This window comes from Phoenix dactylifera, chromosome 1 (assembly GCF_051530095.1).
Source record: "Phoenix dactylifera cultivar Ajwa chromosome 1, Ajwa_hap1_PhDact_Kaust_v1.1, whole genome shotgun sequence".
NCBI classification, from domain to species: domain Eukaryota; kingdom Viridiplantae; phylum Streptophyta; class Magnoliopsida; order Arecales; family Arecaceae; genus Phoenix; species Phoenix dactylifera.
Genome location: NC_143190.1, coordinates 41,425,385 through 41,448,879, shown reverse-complemented (window position 1 = coordinate 41,448,879; position 23,495 = coordinate 41,425,385). Strand labels below are relative to the sequence as shown.

General features: G+C 46.1%; 1 protein-coding gene and 2 pseudogenes across 3 annotated transcripts; all 3 read right to left on the bottom strand.

The window, feature by feature from the left end:
* Positions 1–2,106: 2,106 nt before the first annotated feature.
* On the bottom strand, positions 2,107–4,968 carry LOC103700365 (G-type lectin S-receptor-like serine/threonine-protein kinase At2g19130 pseudogene; annotated as a pseudogene). Its single transcript, XR_015968111.2, has one exon. The product of XR_015968111.2 is annotated as a G-type lectin S-receptor-like serine/threonine-protein kinase At2g19130 pseudogene (transcript).
* Positions 4,969–12,832: 7,864 nt separating this feature from the next.
* Positions 12,833–13,699, bottom strand: LOC148715276 (uncharacterized). Its single transcript, XM_088702939.2, has one exon. The coding sequence runs from the start codon at positions 13,697–13,699 to the stop codon at positions 12,833–12,835; it is 867 nt and encodes a 288-aa protein (XP_088559065.2).
* A 4,171-nt stretch (positions 13,700–17,870) lies between these two features.
* On the bottom strand, positions 17,871–21,661 carry LOC103700056 (G-type lectin S-receptor-like serine/threonine-protein kinase At2g19130 pseudogene; annotated as a pseudogene). Its single transcript, XR_015967407.2, has one exon. The product of XR_015967407.2 is annotated as a G-type lectin S-receptor-like serine/threonine-protein kinase At2g19130 pseudogene (transcript).
* Between the last annotated feature and the right edge of the window lie 1,834 nt (positions 21,662–23,495).

Genomic DNA, 23,495 nt, shown 5'->3' with positions numbered 1-23,495 from the left:
CTAATCTGACCCGAGTTACATGGCTAGTCTAAGAAATCTCTGCAATCCTCATCCTAGACTAGTGGTTGAACGAACTCTCCCAGGGTTTCTTCTTCTGCTCTGTACCTTCGCAACTTCTCCATCCTCTCCACCTTCCATCCTATTCGTGTTTTTCTATTTTGTTTTGCTTTGTTTGGTGATTTTAGGGTTCCTCAGAGTAATGTGCTTCTTCTTCTCTGGGTTGGGCAGTGGAACATCCAAAATTGTTCAGTAACATTTAGCCCATATTACTTTGCGATTCTTCAATATCAGCGTAGCCCAGCTTTTGACCCAAATATGTAATTCAGGATGGCACAATTAGGTTTAGGTCGGGATTTAGGCTTGGGTTGGGTTCGAGTATGGTTTTTTCAAAAAATTTCGGTTCTAAGCATGGCCCAAAGCCCCATAAGAATATATTTTGACCTTTAGCCTAGCAAAAAAGCCGGTGCTTAAACGAGAAAAGTATGTAAAAATCTGTGTAGACATATATTTATTCACATATTAGCTATTTATTGGGTAGATCGTAAGTACTTATATAGGATCAAGGAATCTAAATAGCATCCTTTGGCTAGGTTTTTTGGGTGAAGTCCTGAATTGTTATATCCTCAAGTAAGCTAATTCACAATCAACAACACTTTCAACATCTAAATTTTGACTACTCACTAGGAATGGGAAGAAGACCAGACAGAAGGGTTGAGCTCGGGAGCCGGTTAACTAGGGGGAGAGGTATTATGAGATGGGATCGGGGTCGTATCTTTCATGCAAAAGAAGGATTTACCTTTCTTTGCATGAAGCCACTATTGGATTGTTGTTTTAAGAGCTGTGCAAATGGATGAACGAAGGAATTCGGAATGCTTTGGTGTTGCAAAAGAAGATCAATCATTCTTCCGCGACAAAGATGCAACCCGAACATGATGAGATGAGGGTTATTTTGATCTTTTGAGTTATAATAGGTGGGAAGGACTGGGAGTCACAGAAATACTGAAACTTGGACCGGATATTAAGGCCCAAGTCAACAGAGAGTCCGGTTAATGGAGGGACTGGCTATCAACTTCCCCTGGAACTTTTCTTGCTCCACATTGGCAAAGCTATTGCTGCTGCACTGCAATGACATGTTCCTCACACACCCACCTATTTGATCCTCCCCATCCCAATAGCTCTGATTCTAAACTCCTTCATGCAGTTGCATAATGGCAAGATGATCTCATCGGAGCTCCCGAACGGCCCATGGAGAGAGGACACTTTGGCATTGCACTCTCCTCTGGGACCAGGACAGAATCCATGTCTGGTATCCTTGCACCCATGCAAACTGTTTCATCTGCTTCATCTTATCCTACACCTTTTCTTTTACTTCATTAAGCAAATCAAGAAAGATTTACAAGCACCAAAGAAGAAACAAAAGTTCCTGGAGAAACAGGTTTAAAGGTTCATTGAGAGCAACAATGACCTAAAAAACAGAAAATATTACATCAAGGGTTGCAGGGTAGCAATAAGATTCAGAAAAGCAGATCTGTTTTTGGAGGAGGATAAAACATTCCAAGAAGAGATCATGGAGAGAGCATTTCTGAGAACAACAGTCCAGATAGAGGATCTATGTTTACAATATTATGCTGTTGCGCTCTCTTCAAATAGCCCAGATTCTTCACATGTTTCCTCTGGTTCCAATAGAGCTAGATAAACATAATATTAATACGAAGCAGTGAGGGCAGGTTTGGTTATTACGACACTGAGAGCAGAAGTTTCAACAAAAGTCTGAACGTATCTCAAATGAACATAGCAAGCCTAAATTCACTGATAGCAATCCAGCAAAGCAAACATAGCAGGGCTCCAGAGGGCAACTATGCATGCAGTCTACTACATTCAGCAGCATTCTTCTGAAGATTTGCCAAGAACAAGGAAATGATGGTGGATGACCATTCAATGAATGAAATGTGAGAGATAATGCATAAAAATACTGAAATGATTTCTCAAAAGAGTTTGTGCATGCCATCCTGCAAATTCAAGCTTCCATAAAACAACTAAGACTAATGCCCAATAGTAGCTTCTACAGCCATCAAAACCAGAGAACATATACCACGGTATGGCAGATTAAAAATAATGGAATATGCATGGGCAATACTCCGACTTACATTATATGAAAAATTCGAAGATTCAAGTTATTCTTCACTCAATTACTTGAGGACATGAAGGGTGTGGAACTTCACATCTGAGAACATGACACCTTTACCATTATTAGTATACCAATTACTTAATGCTAAAAGAACATTCAACACTTCATAGACGTGGCATGAAGCTACTGCTTTGCGATATTACTGGAAAAATATAAAGTAGACTCACTTAGATGGTATGCGGAGCTTGGAAAGTCTTGGGCATCTTCATACATTAGAACTCCTCGATGCTGTGCTTTTAACTTGAGAGCCGGTAGAAGTGGCACTCCGTGTCCGGGAACTTTGATTCGATGACAAGTCTGAGAAGAAATTTATGTTCTCGGGGCTTTCCGCAAGAACTTGAAGTGATCTTGGAATAGGGGGCATGCTAATTTCTAGAAATCCCTCTAAAATTTGAACAACCTGTCCCATGGTTGGCCTGGATCTTTCATCATCCTGAATGCACCAACAAGCAACTTTGCAAGCTCTTTCAAGCTCTTCGATACTCACATCATCACCCAATCTATGATCTGCCAAGCTTCCAACATCCCCTTGAGCGAGTCTGGTCGCAGCTAATGCGGGAAAAAATGCAGCTTTCCCTTCCTCTGTCTGCTCCGAGTTTCTCCGGCCAGATATAATTTCCAAAAGCATCATCCCGTAGCTGTAGACGTCAGCTTTGGCAGTGATGGCTACCCCAGTTATCCATTCAGGTGCGAGATAGCCTCTTGTTCCTCTCATCGTAGTCAATACTCGGCTGAAATCCCGGCCTACAAGCTTTGCCAAACCGAAGTCTGCCACTTTTGGAACGAAGGACGCATCCAGTAGAATGTTTTCTGGCTTTATATCGCAGTGTATAATGCAGTCCCTGCACTTCTCGTGGAGATAAACCAATCCTCTAGCAGTTCCAAGAGCAATTCGGTACCTCGTGTTCCAGTCCAAGACCATGGAATTGTTCTGGAACAGCTGGGTATCCAGAGAACCCTTTGGCATGAATTCATAAACCAGCAAACTTTTGGCGCCTTCGGAGCAAAACCCAAGAAGTCGAACCAGGTTCACATGCTGCACCGTTCCAATCGTGCTCACCTCGGACCGGAACTGCTTCTCTCCATGTAGGTGAAGGCCTTCAAGCTTCTTTACAGCTATGGCGATCGAATCCGACAAGAACCCCTTGAACACCGAACCGAAACCTCCTCCACCCAATTTCTCCGAGAAGTTCTTGGTGAAATGCTGCAGGTCGCTGTATCTGAATGGCACCAGAGCTCTCCCTACTGCTTTAACAGCATGAATCCTCCGCCTCTTCTGGCGCCTCCGGATCAGCACCCTTACGATAAACAAACAAACTACCAAGCCCGCAACCGCACCGGCGACGGCCCCGACGACCGTTCCCTTCTTGCTCGTGGAGTCCGGCAGCTCCGAAGCAGCCAGCTCCAAGGCAGCCAGCCGAAGGTAAAGGGTTCCTCCATTCGATCCATTGTATTGCTCCTGTAGATTGATCAAATCCCCGTGCCACACGGAACACCCACCACTAAATGAGTAAGCAGTACAAGAGCAATTGTTCAAACAGGCTGATTCACAATCTTCAGCACTTCCAACATCTAAATTCTGATGATTTACTGGCAACTTCACACTATCCATCGGATAAAACCCATCTTTCCCGACATTAGCCGAGTTGTTGCTACCGCACTGTAATGGAGTTCTCCTCACGCAACCCCCTGTTTGATCCTGCAAATCCCATTCGGTCTGGTTCCGTGCCACAAAACCCTTGACGCATTTGCAGAATGTCCCACTGCTCTCGCTGCAGCTCCCGAACGGCCCGCAGAGAGAATACACTTCGCACAGCGCTCTCGGCTGGGCCCAGAACAGTATCCATTCTTGGGAATCTTCCATCCATGTTAACTGCTGGATCCGCCCCGAGAAGTCCATTACAAACCTCGAGATGACCGAGGGATATTTAACAGAGTAAGTGAAGTAGCTCTCGTCACTATCGTTAACGTATTTGAAGTCGTAGTTATAATTCGCCGTCATCTCCGGCACCCCACTAAAGATTTTTCCATTCCAAGTCCCGCTAGTCCAGTACTGGACAGACTTATTCCACTGAATGAAGTACTGGCTGCTTCCATTGGGGTCGAGCTCAAGGGAGAAGATCCCAGGAGCTGGGTCAGCTGAGCTCCTCCAGGAGATGAGGCGCTGGTTCTGTTTAGTCACCTTGTTCAGGCCGAGCTTGCCTCCGGGGAGCCAGGTATGGGTGGGGTGGTCGATGCTCTGCCACAGGATCCTGGAGGAGTTGGAGCCATCTGCAAGCACAAGGTTTCCAGAGTCTTGGAGAACCGCTACAGTGGATTTGGCGGAGATGCTGGTGTTAGTGGACCAGATTTGGGTTTGGGACTGGTTGAGGAGAACCAAGTTTCCATCGTCAGAGAGCCTGAGCTCGGATTTGGTCTTGTCTGAGACAGGGGTTTCTCTGTTGGCCACCCAGACGGGGGTTTGCTGTGAGACTTTTTTGTACCAGATGCCTATGTAGTATTTGGAGGAGTTACTTGGAGAGAAGAAGCCCAGAACAAAGTCGCCTCCTTTGGAGGTTAGCTTCTGGTCCCCTGAGATGGAGAAGTTGGAAGAGATGGTGTCAGCTGAGAAGGAGAGAGGGCTTTGGAGAGCTAAGAAGAGGAGGGACAGGAGGAGAGAGAAGGAAGGGGAAGGAAAGGGAGACGGGGTTTTGGGAAGAGCCATGGCTGCAACGCTGTGAGATGGAAAACAGGCATAGAACTGAGGATAAGGGGAGGAAGTAGAAATACTCAGGAAAAATGATATATTTTTTTTTAAATTTGACAAATGATTTTATTGACTCGAGACTCCGACTCATTAGACTTTGACTAAGTCGAGGTGCCAGATTACTAAAGATATCCCTTCTCTTGGTTTCAAGTGTTTTAAACTAGAATATCTGCTTGCCTAAAATTCTATTTGGAAGAGCTTTTTGAGGACCAAAAAATACTTTCTGCCCCTCTAAAAACATCTTTAGATAAAATAAAGATGTTTGTTAAAATAACATATTTCTTTAAAAAATTGACAAATGATTGTATTGACCTGTGGCTCTGACTCATAAGACTTTGACCGAGTCATGGTGCCAAATTACTAAAGATATTCCTTCTTTTTGTTTCAAGTGTTTAGACTGAAATACCCACTTTACTAAGTTGCAGGAGTTCGGAGAATAAGAGTATATCTGACCGTAGTATATACAGAGTGAATTATTTCTCAAGTAAAAATACATTAAAAAAAGACTACAAAGTGAATTGGTGCAGGGGTTCAAGCGCAATGCCTACCTGGCATTGTACTTGGGGAGAGCCGGTTTTTGAGAATTTCAACAATAACGTATTGGAGTTGAACCTAAATTAATAATTTTAAATCCATTATGTGCGAGATCAGAATTAGAAATTCGTTTGTTCTAGATCATGTTGAATCTTGTAACGTTAATAGATTAAGATTGTGAGTGAAATTTACTACTTAATGGTTAACAACAAAAAATAAAACCTCTCAAGATATGTTGAAAATGCAAACATCATGAAAGTATATCTTAACAAGCCGAGTAATCTGGTACCACTCAATTCCTCCTACTTATAAGTATTGTATGCATTAAGTTGCTATGTGAGCCATTCCCTTTACAAATAAATACTTAAAATATTAATAATTTTGCTTGTGATTATTTTTGCATCACTAAAATTATAGTGTTGTTAGTTATTCATATAAATAAACACTACATTTAATTATTACAACAAAGTTTTTTACGGAAGGCACCAAGATAGTAATTGTTGTAGATATCCATCTATAGTTCCATAAATCGTAAACATCTGAACATAAAAAATCGGCGGCTGGTGTGCATATGCAAATAAAATTTTTAATTATTTAGTATACACTTGACAATTCAGTTGCATAAATTATGGATCCCAACCAGCAGAACTAGCAAGTTAGTGACTCAAAAAAGAATAAAAAGCTTTGCTTCCAGTTATTTTTCATAGACTATAAAATTTTTATTCTTGTGAGATAGAAGATTGTAAGCAAACACGGCGCCCAGACATCTGGAGAGATCAGTATCGTCATAGTTCCTAAGACCTCGCTGACTATAAGGACCTTTCCGTAACTTTGGCTTCTGATAGAAAGTAAAAGCTTTTTTTTTTTTTTGGTAAATGCGGCAATTTATATAGCTCTAACTAGAGTACATTCTGCCCAGTCACGAGAAAATAAAGAGTACAAAGGAGAGGGAATATCTCCTGCAGGTGTCCATAAAAAGTCTCCGGAGTGCCTAGCGACAAAGGAGGCGACCCAGTCTGCTGCCCTGTTCGCCTTCCGAAACACATGAGCAGCCAACCCACCCATCTCTTGAACCATCCTGCGAGTCTCTCTGATAAGAGGATGGCCATCCCCGTATCTATCCACACCTCGGATCCAGTCAATCACCACAGAAGAGTCCCCCTCGAGATACACTCTTCTTCCCTTTTCCCTCCTCCCCTTCCTTCGCTCCCCCCCCTAGCTCACTAAAGACATTGGGGAAAGCCTCCTATAATGACTCATGAGAGATTCATAGCACGCCAAAAATTTCGTATATAAAGAGAGCTATTACATCTCTCTTTTCTAATTGAGTTCTGCACCAGGACTCAAACCATACCTCGAGGAGAGGGTAGCTGAAAGAGCGCTTCTCCGAGGGACATGGTTCGAAACGAAAAAGTGCATCCCATGTCTTTCTTGGTTGGACCAACCCAACCGGCGATTTCCGACAAGTCTCTCTTTTTTTGGGGGGAGCAGATAAAGAATAAAAAAACAAAATGCTTGTTCTAAAATGGCTAGTCCTCAGTCTTCTTTCGGTTTTCGTATCACGGATCTTGGTTCGCGCTTTATGGCGAAAAATCCAATCCCATCAAAGTCGCACCGCCCCCTTGGCCTCTACTTCGTAGTTGTCCGTACGACGACTGCTCCTTACGTTTGAAAAGCTTGCGATTTCTGCCACTTAGCCTCCGTCCGCGTCTTTGAAGAAAGCTATCGTATCCGCGCAACTTCGTAGTAGTGGCCTCACTTAGTGAAATTGGATACTAAGTTGTTTCTTCCTTACTTAGCCAAATCTCGGCTCCTTTCCTATCGTATCACCCACTTCAATCAATCCGGCCTTCGTAACTTGGTAAATCTTAAACCAAGCCCGCATTGTAAAGCTCTTAAGCTCTACCAGATAGTCTGACAGTATCGCCTCGATCCTTTCAAAAGAAAAGGAAGCGAGGAATGAACCGAACCTGGGGAATGTTTTACTCCACGTGCTGACCGATCACTCTCAAATTTTGATGAACCATACGCTAATTGACCTTGAAAGAAAGCACCTGCTTCCATCACAAGAACGGGTCTCTCTCGGCTCCAAGGGCCCTCCTCGCATATGTCAGCCCCTCCCATGCAGCCCGAAGCTCTGCCCCAACAACAGTAATCCCAGGAATGCGCCGTCCTCCGGCTGCTACTAGTCTGCCAAAAGAATCTTTGATCACGAATCCGATACCTCCAGCTACACCATCCATCGACATACCACCATCGAAATTCACTTTGAGATGACCAAGGGGTGGGGGCACCCAAGAAACAAGGGCGAACCTGGGCGCTATAACAGCGGAAAGAGTACCCCAGATGTCCCTGGCCATCTCAGAAGAGAACAACGTGGTAGCTACGGTAACCTCCCTCGCCTGCAATACAGCTCTATCCACCACCATCCTCGGAGTCGACTGCCTACCCTCAAATATGTCAGCATTCCTGTCCAACCAAATGTGGTAGGCCAGGTATGCTCTAAGAATCCCCACCTCCCAGAGTCTGGGGCTCCGCATAGAAACTCTCAGCAAATGGATCATATCCTGTGCCGACTCTACCACCTGGGGCAAGGGAGCAGGTGATCTACTCCATATCTCTCTCGCCCTGGGACACTGCAAAAGAACATGATCAATAGTCTCCTCAATCTCCGTACACACCTCACAGAACTGGGTACTCCGCACTCCTCGCCGAACTAACAAGCTTCTGGTCGGTAGGCATCCCCATGCCACCTTCCAAATGAAAAGTGCCACACGCGGGTGAATCCGCATCCTCCAGATCCATCCTCCCTCAATCTGCCGATCCGGCTTCCTACTGTACAAAGCCTGGAGATCCCTAGCTCGTACCCGCGTCCGACCTGATGACCTCCATACTAACCTATCAGGCTCCTCCCGGGCTGGTACCGGAAGAGCCAGAACCAACTCTGCCAACTGCTCCCCAAAAACCTCCCGAATCAATCCAGTCCTCCATCGACCCCCAATAGGGTCCAGCAAGTCACAGACTCTGTATCCACTCAACCTCGTCGAATCCACCATGATCGGCAACCGACTGATCGGCTGCTCAGTCACCCAGCTATCCTCCAGGACGTCGATAGATCGCCCATCCCCGATGGCCCATCTGATCTCCGGAAGCACTAACATGGCTCTGGCACACATCTCCCTCCAAACCGGTGAGTGGTGACGGCCAGCCCGTATCCCATGCAGCAGAGGACCATACTTGGCCCTCATCAACGAGGACCACATACTATCGGGCTCCAGTATAAATCTAGCTACATGCCGTGCCGCTAGAACCTCCCGCCTCACCACCAATGACTGCACCCCCAGACCTCCCAATCTGGTCGGCTGACACACAACCTCCCATGCCAATAAATGAATCCCACCTCTACCCCTGCTCCTCCCCCAGATGAAGTTCCTAAAGAGCTGCTCAAGAGTCCTCAGGAATGTCACTGGAACGATAGAGTTGGATAGAAAGTAAGTAGGGATCGAAGTAAGGACTGACCGAACCAAAGTAATCCTCCCCATCATCGATAATGTATACATCTGCCATCCCTCCAATCTATGTCTGATACTCAGCTCCAGAGAAGAACAGTCTCTGCTACGTAGTCGCTGACCTGAGAGTGGAATCCCCAAGTACCTCAAAGTGCCATCCTGCTCTCCTACCCCCAAAATCTCCAAGATAGAATTCTTCACTGCTAATGTAGTCTTCGGGTTGAAGCAGATAGCTGATTTTGACAAATTGACACTCTGACCCGACACAGCACAATAGTCTCGAAGGATCCGACTAATGACTCCTGCAGCCTGTCGAGACGTCCGGGCTAGCAATAAACAGTCATCGGCGAATAGCATGTGAGATATCGGAGTAGCCCTCTCCACTGGCCTATAAACCTCTAACTCATCCCTAGACACAGCAAATCTCAGCGCTCTCGAGAGTGCATCTGCACAGATAATGAAAAGCAGTGGGGAGAGAGGACATCCCTGGCGCAATCCTCTGGAAGACTCAAAGAAACGGGATGGCGTACCATTCACCAAAATAGCAAAAGAGGGGCCCCGAACACATCCCATGGCCCAGCTAATCCATCTCATCGGAAAGCCAAACCCCTGCAAGGACTGCTGCACAAAATCCCATCTCATCCTGTCGTAGGCTCTCTCCATATCAAGCTTGATCCCCATCAAGCTCCTTCTCCTCGAGGCCCTACGAAGATCAAACATAAACTCCTGTGCTATAAGAACGTTGTCAGTGATACTCCGCCCTCCCACAAAAGCCCCCTGCTCTGGACTGATCAGCCTCGGGAGAATGTCCCTCAACCTAACGGCAAGTATCTTCGATGTAGCCTTGTACAAGGTCGTGCACAGGCTAATCGGGCGAAAGTGCCCCGGCTCAGTAGCATTCTGCCACTTCGGTATCAATGTGATGAATGTCCTCTGCCAATCAGTAGACAATGTAGCTGTGCTAAAAAACTGCTGTATAGCTGCCGTCATATCCTGTCCCACAATCGACCAATACCTTCGAAAGAACAATGGAGGAAAACCATCCGGCCCTGGAGCCTTGTCCCCCTCAAGGGACCAAACTGTCTCCCTAATCTCCCTCTCCGATACTGGCCTAATCAGTGCTGCAGTCTCCTCCTCCGTTACCCCTGCCAGAGGCATCGGAATATCTATTGGGCCCACCTCCTCTGTCTCCTCAGTCCATCTTGCCCTGAAAAAGCTCTCCAAAATCCTCGGTATCATATCTGGATCCTCCGACAGCTGCCCATCCTCACCTCTGATGGCTCTGATCCTATTCTGATGCCTCCTGATCACTGTCGCCTGATGAAAAAATCTGGTATTCCGATCCCCCTCCAAAATCCACTGTACCTTCGACTTCTGTCTCCAAAATATCTCCTGCTGTCTGAGAAGAGAGTCATGCAGCGCCAAATGTGATCTGAGCTCCCCCATCTCCTCCTCCGATAAGCCTCCACTCTGGGCCTCCTGGGACTGAAGTCTGGAAATGGCCTCCTCTGAATCCTCAATCCCCCTAAAAATATTCCCCACCTCCTCACGGTTCCACCTCCTCAATCGTCTTCTTGTCAGTTCCAGTCTCCGGGACATCCGGTACATAGCATCTCCTCTGACTGGTGCACTCCATGCCTTCCTAACCATCTCCCAAGACCGCGGATAGCAGAGCCAAAGCTTCTCAAATCTAAAAGGAGTATTGACAGGAATAAATGCCTCAGTACTCACCAATAATGGACAGTGGTCCGACGCTATCCTCGGCAAATGTCTGACATGATGCTCTGGGAAGCACTGAACCCACCCACTAGTAGCAAAAGCTCTATCCAATCTCTCCCATACTCGGGCATGTCCCTGCTGATTATTGCACCAAGTGAACCGCGGGCCCGAGAAGCCCAAATCAACCAATCCATTCGAGTCAAGAAAATCTCTAAACTCCTTAATTTTCCTTTTGTAAGTGAAGGGTTTCCCTCCCATCTTCTCCTGGGCACTGACAATGCAATTAAAATCACCTGCCACCAACATCGGTTGACCCTGACTGATCAGTTGAGAGGCCTCCTCCCACAAAATCCTCCTCTCCCTAAACTCGGTACTAGCATACACGGCTGCAAGGACCCATAGTATGCCGCTACCCTCCGAGATTACCATAATCACCTCTTGAGTACAAACATTGAAAACGTCAACTCTGCATTTGCTCTGAGCCCAAGTGACAATAATACCTCCCGAGAGGCCTTGAGATTCCACTGCATAGAAACCCCAAGACCTCGGCACTGCCCTCCTTGCCTTCTGTAGACTCCTCCCCGATAACCGAGTCTCTAGTAAAACAAAAATATCTGGATTATGCTGATGCACCAACCTGCGAAAGGCCGGGGCAAAGGATGGTTTCCCCGCTCCCCGGCAATTCCATAGGATAACCTTCATGATGCACTCGATGAGGCGGCACGGTCCACTCCCCCAAGACCGCTACCAACATCTACCTTCAAGCTCCTCTCCCCTTCATTCTCCACGACATTAGTATTTAATCCCTTAGCTGATTCCATCATTTGAAGCAACAATTGGAAATGCCTACCTTCACTGTTCCCCTGTGCCAAACGGCACGCCATGTCTACAGACCCCTCCTTATGGTCCTCTACCTCCTCCCGCTGCCCTCTGCCAACTCCAGCACCACCATGCTCCCCTCTCTGCATAGGACTCTCCACTGACGGATCTCCCTTCACTGTTTGTGCCAAATGGCACGCTACAGGGTCAAGGGGCTTTGATATCACAACCGTTGAAGAGGGTTGGAAAAGTGGGCGCCGGATAGCACCTGCAACCTCCGCACCAGCCTCCCCAGACCCACCGTCGACGCCACCATTATTTGGGTGTACCAGCCGGCTTGCCTTGCCCGTTGTCCTCCCATCAAGGCCAGAGCCGTCCCCCACTCCTAGCCCATCATCCCCTACACCCAACGATGGCCACCTCCCATGTCCGGTCAAAGACTTATCACCCTCACCGGAGTCCTGCCTCGTCGCCGTCCGCCTCCGCCAGTCCGCCGCCACCGGCACTGCCCGAGACACACCCCTCCAAGGTTTCTTGGGTGTCCACGGCTGCCGGTACCTTTGCTTGTCTCCAGTCTGGAGATCCCCTGTTCCGGCCAAAGGTGGTGGCGAGCTACGGCTCCGCCGGCGATCTCCATCCCCCCTTCGCGCCGGACGGGAGACTGCCGAAACCAGCACCCCCGGAAGCACAGTTCTCAACGAAGACGATGACGCCGGGCCATCCAGAGTCTGGGTCGACCAAGTCTTGGGAAGGCAGAGTCCACTCGGCTTGAGCTGGCTTGAACCCAGTCCATTAGGCGTCCCTTCCTTAATAGCACTTGCACTTGGGCCCAGCCCATTGGACACCTTCGGCGGACCATCTGATAGGCTCCGCCCAATAGGCTCCTTCGACTGGACCTCCGCTGGGCCCTTCCCCTCCCTGCTCGCATGGGGGACCATCGTCCCAACGGTCCGCCCTTCCATCGGGATGCCGTTCGAAGACAAGCCTCCGCCCGATATGTCGTCCGCCTTCGCCTTCTCCGGCAACCTCCGCCGAGCCACTTTGGATGGATATTGCCACCCCCCCGAGTCCGGCATAGCGACGGGCTGACTCACCCCCTTTCCGGTAGGACTTGGAGCCAAGATAGGGGGGCCCTGTGCCGAACCGGAGCTGGACGGGACCGCTGGCTTCCTCCCCTTCCGGCTATCCACCTTGGGCGTCCTCCCTTGTCCAAGGCGATGAGTGGCCAACCAAGGTCCATACAGCAAAGGTTCCCCCTTCTCAGGCTTCGTTCCTCCCACCGGAATAGTAGCCTTCAATAGGTTAGTTCCTTCTCCATCATTCCCTTCTCGATGGCTTCCTCCTGTCTCTTCCCCACCCACCGCGGCAGTATTTGAGGCGCAATTGACCCTTCCATGGCCAACCCGCCCGCATCTGAAACAATACTCTGGCAGGTTTTCGTACTGGCAGGTTTTCGTACACGAACGCCTGCCAGAATTTCCCCCCACACCCCTCCGAGCTACCATTGACGAACATGCCTGGCTTTAGGGGAACGCTTATATCCAGCTCTATCTTCACCCTTGCGAATCCCCGCTTCTTCCCCTGATCCGTGGCTCCATCCAGAGCCAACGGCCTCCCTGCCTTCGCTGCCAAACGGAGTATTATCTCCTCCCAATAATCAAGTGGCAACCGGGGAAGTCGTAGCCACACCACCACTCTACCAGATTTGGACGATCCGGTAATGTAGTTCGGCCTCCATTTCTCCATGACAAATAATTGCCCGGCCACCAGCCACGGGCCACTCACCAGGGCGGCTTCTCGGTCCTCCTCGCGAGCAAATCGGATGGCAAGGACACCATCCGACATGGTGAAGCACTCGATCTCATAAGCTAGGTTACCCCTCCGACGCACCTCTCGCGCCACCCATTCGACCAGAACCTTTCTCCCAATGCTCCACATAAATACCGTCGTGCTCCTCCATGCACTCCTCGACTTCTCCAACAGATCTGTGGGCACCTCAAAAACCTCCGTGAACGTTCTCTGCAGTACTCCCAGCTCTTCGTCGGAAATCCGGTCATCGGTCCACAACGCCTGCCTCATCGGACCCCTAGTCACCTCCGCCCATGACGGGCCCTTTACCGCACTAGGAGGGATCTGACGCCCCGCCTCCAAAAGCTCCTTCCCCTTCCCCTCGCTTCCGGTCATCTTCACGTCGCACACTTGTTCGACGTAATGCCTCACAGATCGCACGAATGTTGATGCGACTCTCTCTCTCTCTCTCTCCTGATGCGACTCTCTCTCTCTCTCCTCCTTCTGAGTTGGAGGTGTTCACGGATGGCCCTTGAAATGAGAAGTACGACGACGAGCGAATAGTCTAACGATACCGATGCCGTCAAAGGCGACCACCTCGCCGTATACCAAACGATCTTCGAAGAATTATAAAATATCTCCTCCGAAGACTAGCAAAACTAAACATAAAATGAAACCCGGGACCACGACAAACACCAGCATCCGGGATCCACTCCTGGTTCTTTCAGTGCACTGTTAGCTTCCCGAGGTTCTGTAGTTATGTCCGCCAAAGTCTGGGAAACCGTGGATTCATGTTTGAAGGATGCAGACGACTGCAAAAAGAAATCATTCAGCAATGCGCATTACCAAGATACCGAGAGATCAAACAAAAGTCCACATGAATGAGAGAAACATCAAATCACCCCACATGAGATCTCAGTCTCTAAACTATTTTGCAAATTGTATCGACAGCACGAAAATGTCAATGGATGTGCAAGAGTTCAGCAAAGATGGTGGTATCGAGGACAACAACTCCAGCAACCAGCATTTTAAGGTAAGTGATGATCCGGCAATCGTAACAAATCAAGATGCTGAACATGATGAGAGGCAAGCTCGCACTTTTATTGATGCATCTCGGTTGCCCAGCCAGATAAAAAACCATAAGCGTATCGGGAGGGAGAATGCTTCCTTCATTTGCCCAAAAACCAGGAAAAATATTGGAAGTATACAGAGTCGTGGCAGGAAAAGATCTAATTGCTATCAGATGTGCATGGATGCTGAATTTAGAGATGATCATGGGCCGGGCTTGGACATACAAAATATTAAATTTATATAAATCCAGTTCGAAGCCCAACTGAATTGTTGATTTTCCGATTATGATGAATAAAAATAATGCAGACAGCTTCACAAACTAGAACAGCATTACAGTATATGCATGTAATTTCTGATGTAAAATTTCTTTTCTCAAGTCATCTCTTTACATTCACTCTTTGTAGGGTGAGTGCTGTTCCGTCCTAAGGAGTCCGCTGGATCTGTTTTGATAGATGGTACATTTTTGACACTTCAGAAATACTTACAGAAAGATTAAGAACTCTGGAGGAAACTACTGCTCGCTTTGCAAGGGGACATGTTCGCAAAGATCAGATCATGACCCTAATAGGCAGCCTGATCATGAGTTCTTTCTTGCTCGAGAACAATGAAATTAGCTGCTTCTGACATCTCATTTCGAAGCACCTTCATCTTGGTTCTCTTTCTCAATTTTGGATTCTTTTACACTATGAAGCATGAACAAAGGGACGTCAAGGGTGCAAACATGCGGCCTGCGAGTCCGCAGACCCCTACAGTCAACGCGCCTAAGTGCAGCTGTGCAGCTGTGGCCTATATGCTAGTGTGCCCAAATCAATTAGCCACCTAGAACTTGGCCTCCGCCTAGGAGCACCCAAGTTAATGTGCCATGCCTAGGAGCCCTGCTTTCACCTGTCCGAGCCCAAGTCTTGCACCTTGCACGCCCACATCTAGCATGCCCAAAGCCTGCCCGCTTGGGGCTTGCTCCTGCGGCCTTGCTGTCTTTGGCCTAAACACCTCCTGCGCCAATGGCCTATATACCATGCACCTATTCTTTCCTCCAATGCGTCATTGCCAGGTGTATGCACAACTAAGTGCCTGGTGTACACACGACTATGCGCCTAGTGTGCACACCACAGGCCATATTTGCACACACATGCCCATGTAGTGCGTGTCATGCCTGACGCCCTAGCCCAGCCAGCACCAATGCCTCTTGTCTGAGCCAGATCCGGTCACGTTCATATCTATGCCGCATCTTGCAGCTAGTGCCCAGCCACTCGAGCCCCATACTTGCTAAAACCATCGGCACCCATGGACCATCAAATCACTGAACCAACAAGTGCCACGTTCATATAATCCTGGAGCCATGCTCTAGCTGCAAGTCTGCTCGCCACTAATGTGAGCCAAACTCCATCCCCACAATGGTGCCTGGCCAAGGCATGCCTCCTATTCATGCCTTTTCTTGTAGGTTGGCACAACCCCAAGCACCAACCCATGCCAACCATGAGTACCATGAGTGAGGATCTCACGCCAACTACCCTGTGGGCCACGACTGGCACTGCCCAACTGTCACTTGCCCGCATGAATCTGCACTGGCCATGCTTGCCACTGGTAGTGGAGTAGTTCACGCACATAGAATGGATCCTCCAACATGGTGACGAGCCAACCATGCCTAGCATCCATCCTTAAAGCATGGTTCCGGCACTTCTATTCACTTCTATTCTCTTTTGTTTTGATCGAATAAATCCCTCTTCTCTTCTATTCTCTTCTTCCATGCTTCATCAAGTTGGAGAGCATCTTTATCTTTTTTTTGTGTGTTTATGGACTGACCTACAGGACCAGTACATCCTCCACACCACGAAATCTCAAAATATCTCCCTCCCCTTCTTCCCTCTCTGCATCCGCAACTCTACCCCAAGTATGCTCTCTCCTCGCCCTATGATGAACGTGTCCATTTTCTTCTCCTACCTAGGGTTTCCATTTTCTAATTTCGTACCTTATGCCATTATCACTCCGTTGATTATTTTCTCCTCGGGCTTCAGTCCTCCTTGACCATTTGCTTTGTCTTCGTGTTTTTCCTATTTTGTTTTGCTTTGTTTGGTGATTTTAGGGTCTTCTTCTCTAGGTTGGGCATTGGAACATCCAAAAGTGTTCGGTAACATTTACCTCAAATTACTTTGCGACTCTTCAATATCAGGCTAGCCCAGCTTTTGACCCAAACGTGTAATTCAGGATGGTCCAATTAGGTTCAGGTCGGGCCCAGATCTAGGCTCGGGCTGGGTTCAGGTATGGTTTTTTCCAAAATTTTTGGGTTTAAGCTTAGCCCAAAGCCTCAAAAAATTTCAAGTAGGGCTCGAGTTAGGGCATGGCATGGCCCAGCCTGCCCGTTTCCAATCCTAAGTGGCATGTAAGCCTTAATATATCAGTTAGTGCTTACAAAATTAATAACACAAAAACAACCTTAGCATCATAAAAAAATTTGAATGGCTACCCACAATGTGAGGACCCATACAGATATGTGCTTAGTTCCTCATCGGCTATGCACTGAATATACCTTGGATACTTATACAAGACCAAGAAACCCAAATATTACCTTTTGGCTAGCCTTTTAGGTGAGATTCTATATTGTTACAAATAGTATTAGAGTGGATCTAGACCCACAACCCACACAGATTAGAGGATATGATAGCACATTCCTATTTCGGTCGACAATAGGCTGAAATTGGTATTTATGATTAGATTTGTAGTACTCATGATGGGATAAGAATAGATTTGGACCTTTTGTCAAGCAAGAAGTGCTCAAATGAGAAAAGTATGTGAGAATTCGTGGAGACATATATTTACTCGCACATCAACTATGCATTGGGTAGATCTTAGGTACTTATATATATAGGATCAAGGAATTCAAATAGCATCCTTTGGCTAGACTTTTTGGATAAAGTCCTTGGTTGTTATATCTTCAAGTAAGTTAATTCACAATCGACAACACTTTCAGTATCTAAATTTTGACTACTCACTAAGAATGGGAAGAAGACTAGGTAGAGGGGTTGAGCTCGGGAACCCGTTGCCGTTGCCTTCTTGAAAACAAGGTGAAGAGGTATTATGAGATGGGACCGGAGTTGTATCTTTCGTGCCTTCCTTCACGTGAATCCACTATTGAATCGTGCAACAATTGCTTTGAGAGCTGTGCAAATGGATGAATGAGAGAATTTGGAAGGCTTTGATATCTATGCAAGGAGCTATCCAACGGTTGATGTTGTGAAAGAAGATCAATCATTCTTTGAAAGATACAACGCGAATCCGATGGGATGAGGGTTATCTTAATCTTTTTAGAGTTATAATAGGTGGGAGGGTCTGGGAATCACAGAAATACTGAAACTTGGACCGGATATTAAGGCTCAAATCAACAGAGAGTCCGGTTAATGGAGGGACTGGCTATCAACTTCCCGTGGAACTTTCCTAGCTCCACATTGGCAAAGCTATTGCTGCTGCACTGCAATGGCATGTTCCTCACACACCCGCCTATTTGATTCTCCCCATCCTAATAGCTCTGATTCCAAACTCCTTCATGCAGTTGCATATGGCAAGATGATCTTATCGCAGCTCCCGAACGGCCCATGGAGAGCGTACACTTTGGCATTGCACTCTCCTTTGGGACCAGGACAGTATCCATGCCTGGAATCCTTGCACCCATGCCAACTGTTTCATCTGCTTCATCTTATCCTTCACCTTTTCTTTTACTTCATTAAGCAAATCAAGAAAGATTTTCAAGCACCAAAGAAGAAACAAAAGTTGCTGGAGAAATATGTTTAAAGTTTCATTGAGAGCAATAATGACCTCAAAAACAGAAAATACTACATCAAGGCTTGCAGGGCAGCAATAAGATTCAGAAACGCTGATCTGTTTTTGGGGGAGGATAAAATATTCCAAGAAGAGATCATGGAGAAAGCATTTCTGAGAACAACAGTCCAGATAGACGATCTATTTTTACAAAATTATGCTGTTGCGCTCTTTTCAAATAGCCCAGATTCTTCACATATTTCCTATGGTTTCAATAGCGCTAGATGGAAACATAATATTAATACGAAGTAGTGAGGGCAGGTTTGGTTATTACGACTCTGAGAGCAGAAGTTTTAACAAAAGTCTGAACGTATCTCAAATGAACATTACAAGTCTAAATTCAGTGATAGCAATCCAGCAAAGCAAACACAGTAGGGCTCCTGAGGGCAACTATGCATGCAGTCTACTACATTCAGCAGCATTCTTCTGAAGATTTGCCAAGAACAAGGAAATGATGGTGGATGACCATTCAATGAATGAAATGTGAGAGATAATGCATAAAAATACTGAAATGATTTCTCAAAAGAGTTTGTGCATGCCATCCTGCAAATTCAAGCTTCCATAAAACAACTAAGACTAATGCCCAATAGTAGCTTCTACAGCCATCAAAACCAGAGAACATATGCCAAGGTATGGCAAATTAAAAATAATGGAATATGCACGGGCAATACTGGGACTTACATTATATGGAAAATTCGAAGATTCATGTTATTCTTCACTCAATTACATGAGGACATGAAGGGTGTGGAACTTCACATCTGAGAACATGACACCTTGACCATGATTAGTATACCAATTACTTAATGCTAAAAGAACATTCAACACTTCATAGACGGGGCATGAAGCTACTGCTTTGCGATACTACTGGAAAAATATAAAGTGGACTCACTTAGATGGTATGCGGAGCTTGGAAAGTCTTGGGCATCTTCATACATTAGAACTCCTCGATGCTGTGCTTTTAACTTGAGAGCCGGTAGAAGTGGCACTCCGTGTCCGGGAACTTTGATTCGATGACAAGTCTGAGAAGAAATTTATGTTCTCTGGGCTTTCCGCAAGAACTTGAAGTGATCTTGGAATAGGGGGCATGCTAATTTCTAGAAATCCCTCTAAAATTTGAACAACCAGTCCCATCGTTGGCCTGGATCTTTCATCATCCTGAATGCACCAACAAGCAACTTTGCAAGCTCTTTCAAGCTCTTCGACACTCACATCATCACCCAATCTATGATCTGCCAAGCTTCCAATATCCCCTTGAGCGAGTTTGGTCGCAGCTAATGCGGGAAAAAATGCAGCTTTCCCTTCCTCTGTCTGCTCCGAGTTTCTCCGGCCAGATATAATTTCCAAAAGCATCATCCCGTAGCTGTAGACGTCAGCTTTGGCAGTGATGGCTACCCCAGTTATCCATTCAGGTGCGAGATAGCCTCTTGTTCCTCTCATCGTAGTCAATACTCGGCTGAAATCCCGGCCTACAAGCTTTGCCAAACCGAAGTCTGCCACTTTTGGAACGAAGGACGCATCCAGTAGAATGTTTTCTGGCTTTATATCGCAGTGTATAATGCAGTCCCTGCACTTCTCGTGGAGATAAACCAATCCTCTAGCAGTTCCAAGAGCAATTCGGTACCTCGTGTTCCAGTCCAAGACCATGGAATTGTTCTGGAACAGCTGGGTATCCAGAGAACCCTTTGGCATGAATTCATAAACCAGCAACCTTTTGGCGCCTTCGGAGCAAAACCCAAGAAGTCGAACCAGGTTCACATGCTGCACCGTTCCAATCGTGCTCACCTCGGACCGGAACTGCTTCTCTCCATGTAGGTGAAGGCCTTCAAGCTTCTTTACAGCTATGGCGGTCGAATTCGGCAAGAACCCCTTGAACACCGAACCGAAACCTCCTCCACCCAATTTCTCCGAGAAGTTCTTGGTGAAATACTGCAGGTCGCTGTATCTGAATGGCACCAGGGCTCTCCCTACTGCTTTCGCAGCACGAATCATTCGCTTCTTCCGGCGCCTCCAGATCAACACCCATACGATAACTACACAAACTACCAAGCCCGCAACCGCACCGGCGACGGCCCCGACGACCGTTCCCTTCTTGTTCGTGGAGTCCGGCAGCTCCGAAGCAGCCAGCCGGAGGTAAAGGGTTCCTCCATTCGTTCCACTGTATTGCTCCTGTAGATTGATCAAATCCCCGTACCACACGGAACATCCACTACTAAATGAGTAAGCGGTACAAGAGCAATTATTCAAACAGGCTGATGCACAATCTTCAGCACTCCCAGCATCTAAATTCTGAGCATTTTCTGGCAACCTCATACTATCCATCGGATAAAACTTATCTTTCCCGACATTCGCCGAGTTGTTGCTACCGCACTGTAATGGAGTTCTCCTCACGCAACCCCCTGTTTGATCCTGCAAATCCCATTCGGTCTGGTTCCGTGCCACAAAACCCTTGACGCATTTGCAGAATGTCCCACTGCTCTCGCTGCAGCTCCCGAACGGCCCGCAGAGAGAATACACTTCGCACAGCGCTCTCGGCTGGGCCCAGAACAGTATCCATTCTTGGGAATCTTCCATCCATGTCAACTGCTGGATCCGCCCCGAGAAGTCCATTACAAACCTCGAGATGACCGAGGGATATTTAACAGAGTAAGTGAAGTAGCTCTCGTCATCATCGTTAACGTATTTGAAGTCGTAGTTATAATTCGCCGTCATCTCCGGCACCCCACTAAAGATTTTTCCATTCCAAGTCCCACTAGACCAGTACGAGAAAGACTTATTCCACTGAATGAAGTACTGGCTGCTTCCATTGGGGTCGAGCTCAAGGGAGAAGATCCCAGGAGCTGGGTCAGCTGAGCTCCTCCAGGAGATGAGGCGCTGGTTCTGTTTAGTCACCTTGTTCAGGCCGAGCTTGCCTCCGGGGAGCCAGGTATGGGTGGGGTGGTCGATGCTCTGCCACAAGATCAACATCCTGGAGGAGTTGGAGCCATCTGCAAGCACAAGGTTTCCAGAGTCTTGGAGAACCGCTACAGTGGATTTGGCGGAGATGCTGGCGTTAGTGGACCAGATTTGGGCTTTGGACTCGTTGAAGAGAACCAAGTTTCCATCGTCAGAGAGCCTGAGCTCGGATTTGGTCTTGTCTGAGACAGGGGTTTCTCTGTTGGCTACCCAGACGGAGGTAAGCTTGGAGACTTTTTTGTACCAAATGCCTATGTAGTATTTGGAGGAGTTACTTGGAGAGAAGAAGCCCAGAACAAAGTTGCCTCCTTTGGAGGTTAGCTGCTGGTCCCCTGAGATGGAGGAGTTGGCAGAGATGGTGTCAACTGAGAAGGAGAGAGGGGTTTGGAGAGCTAAGACGAGGAGGAACAGGAGGAGAGAGAAGGAAGGGGAAGGAAAGGGAGACGGGGTTTGGGGAAGAGCCATGGTTGCAACGCTGTGAGATGGAAAACAGGCATAGAACTGAGGATAAGGGGAGGAAGTAGAAATACTCAGGAAAAATGATATATTTTTTTTAAAATTTGACGAATGATTTTATTGACTCGAGACTCGACTCATTAGACTTTGACTAAGTCAAGGTGCCAGATTACTAAAAATATCCCATCTTTTGATTTCAAGTGTTTAGAATGGAATAGCCGCTTGACTAAAGCCCCATTTGGAAGAGCTTTTTGAGGGCCAAAAAATACTTTCTGGCTCTTCAAAAGCATCTTTAGATAAAATAGAGATGTTTGTTAAAATGATATATTTTTAAAAAAATTTAACAAATGATTGTATTGACCTGCGGCTCCGACTCATTAGACTTTGACCGAGTCATGGTGCCAAATTACTAAAGATATCCCTTCTTTTTGTTTCAAGTGTTTAGGCTGGAATACCCACTTGAGTAAGTTGCAGGAGGATAAGAGTGTATATGATAGAAGAATATACTGGGTAAATTATTTCTCAAATAAAAATAAATTAAAAAAAAAAAGACTACAAAGTGAATTGGTGCAAGAGTTCAAGCGCAATGCCCACATGGCATTGTACTTGGGGAGAGTTGGTTTTTGAGGATTTCCACAACAACATATTGAAGTTGAACCTAAATTAATGATTTCAAATCCATTGTGTGGGATCAGAATTAGAAGTTTATTTCTTCTCGAACATGTTGAATCCAGTAATGTTAATAGATTATGATTATAAGCAAAATTTACTACTTAATGGTTAGCAACAAAAAATAAAGCCTCTTGAGATGTTTTGGAAATGCGAACATCATGCAAGTATATCCTAACAAGTCGATTAACCTGGTACCACTCAATTCTTCCTAGCTACTTATAAGTATTTTATGCATTAAGTTGCTATGTGAGCCATTCCCTTAAGAAATAAATACCTAAAATATTAATAACTTCGCTTGTGATTATTGGGCATCACTAAAATTATAGTGCTGTTAGTTATTCATATAAATAAACACTACATTTAGTTATTATAACAAAGTTCTTTACATAAGGCACCAAAATAGTAATTATTGTAGATATTCATCTATAGTTCCTTAAATTGTAAACATTTGAACATAGAAAATCATTGGCTGGTGTTCATATGTAAATAAAAATTTTAATTATTTAGTACACACTTGACAATTAAGTTGGATAAATGGTTTTCATTGGACTAAGCTTTACCATTGTTTAAAAAGAAATAAATTATATTCTAGACATCTACAATCACAGCAAGTGCAAATGAAGTTGATCTCATAATCTTCTAAGTATCCATTGCACATTTCTAGTGCAACCACATATGATGTGGTGCACCAATTTTACTTTTTACCTATAGTTTATATTCTAATAGTACTGGAGGGGAATATGAAAACTACAAGATAACAAGGCTCAATTAGAGAATCTCAACAAGTATGGATGCGTAGATAGTGCACCATTCGAAAAAAGATAGTATATTGGAAAAATTATGCTTGAAATCTCTCCTGCAATCATACATGTGTCTGTGACAATGATAAGCAGTCAGTCATATAGAACACATATTCAATCTGCTTAATTTTTACAATTGAATCTTCTACAGAACATGTCAAGTATTAAAGCTAAAATTTAATTTATAAAAAGAGAATTTCTTTTTCTTTCCTCAGGAAGACAGTAGCTATCTTGCTCTAGAATTGAACCTGGGATCTCTCTTGAGGGTGCGATGGATCCCAACCAGCAGATCTATCGAGATAGTGACTCGGAGGAAAAAAAAAAAGGCTCTGCTTCCACTTATCTTTCATAGACTATAATTTTTTTATTTTTGTGAGATAGAAGATTGTAAGCAAACACGGCGCTCAGACATCTGGAGAGATCGGTAA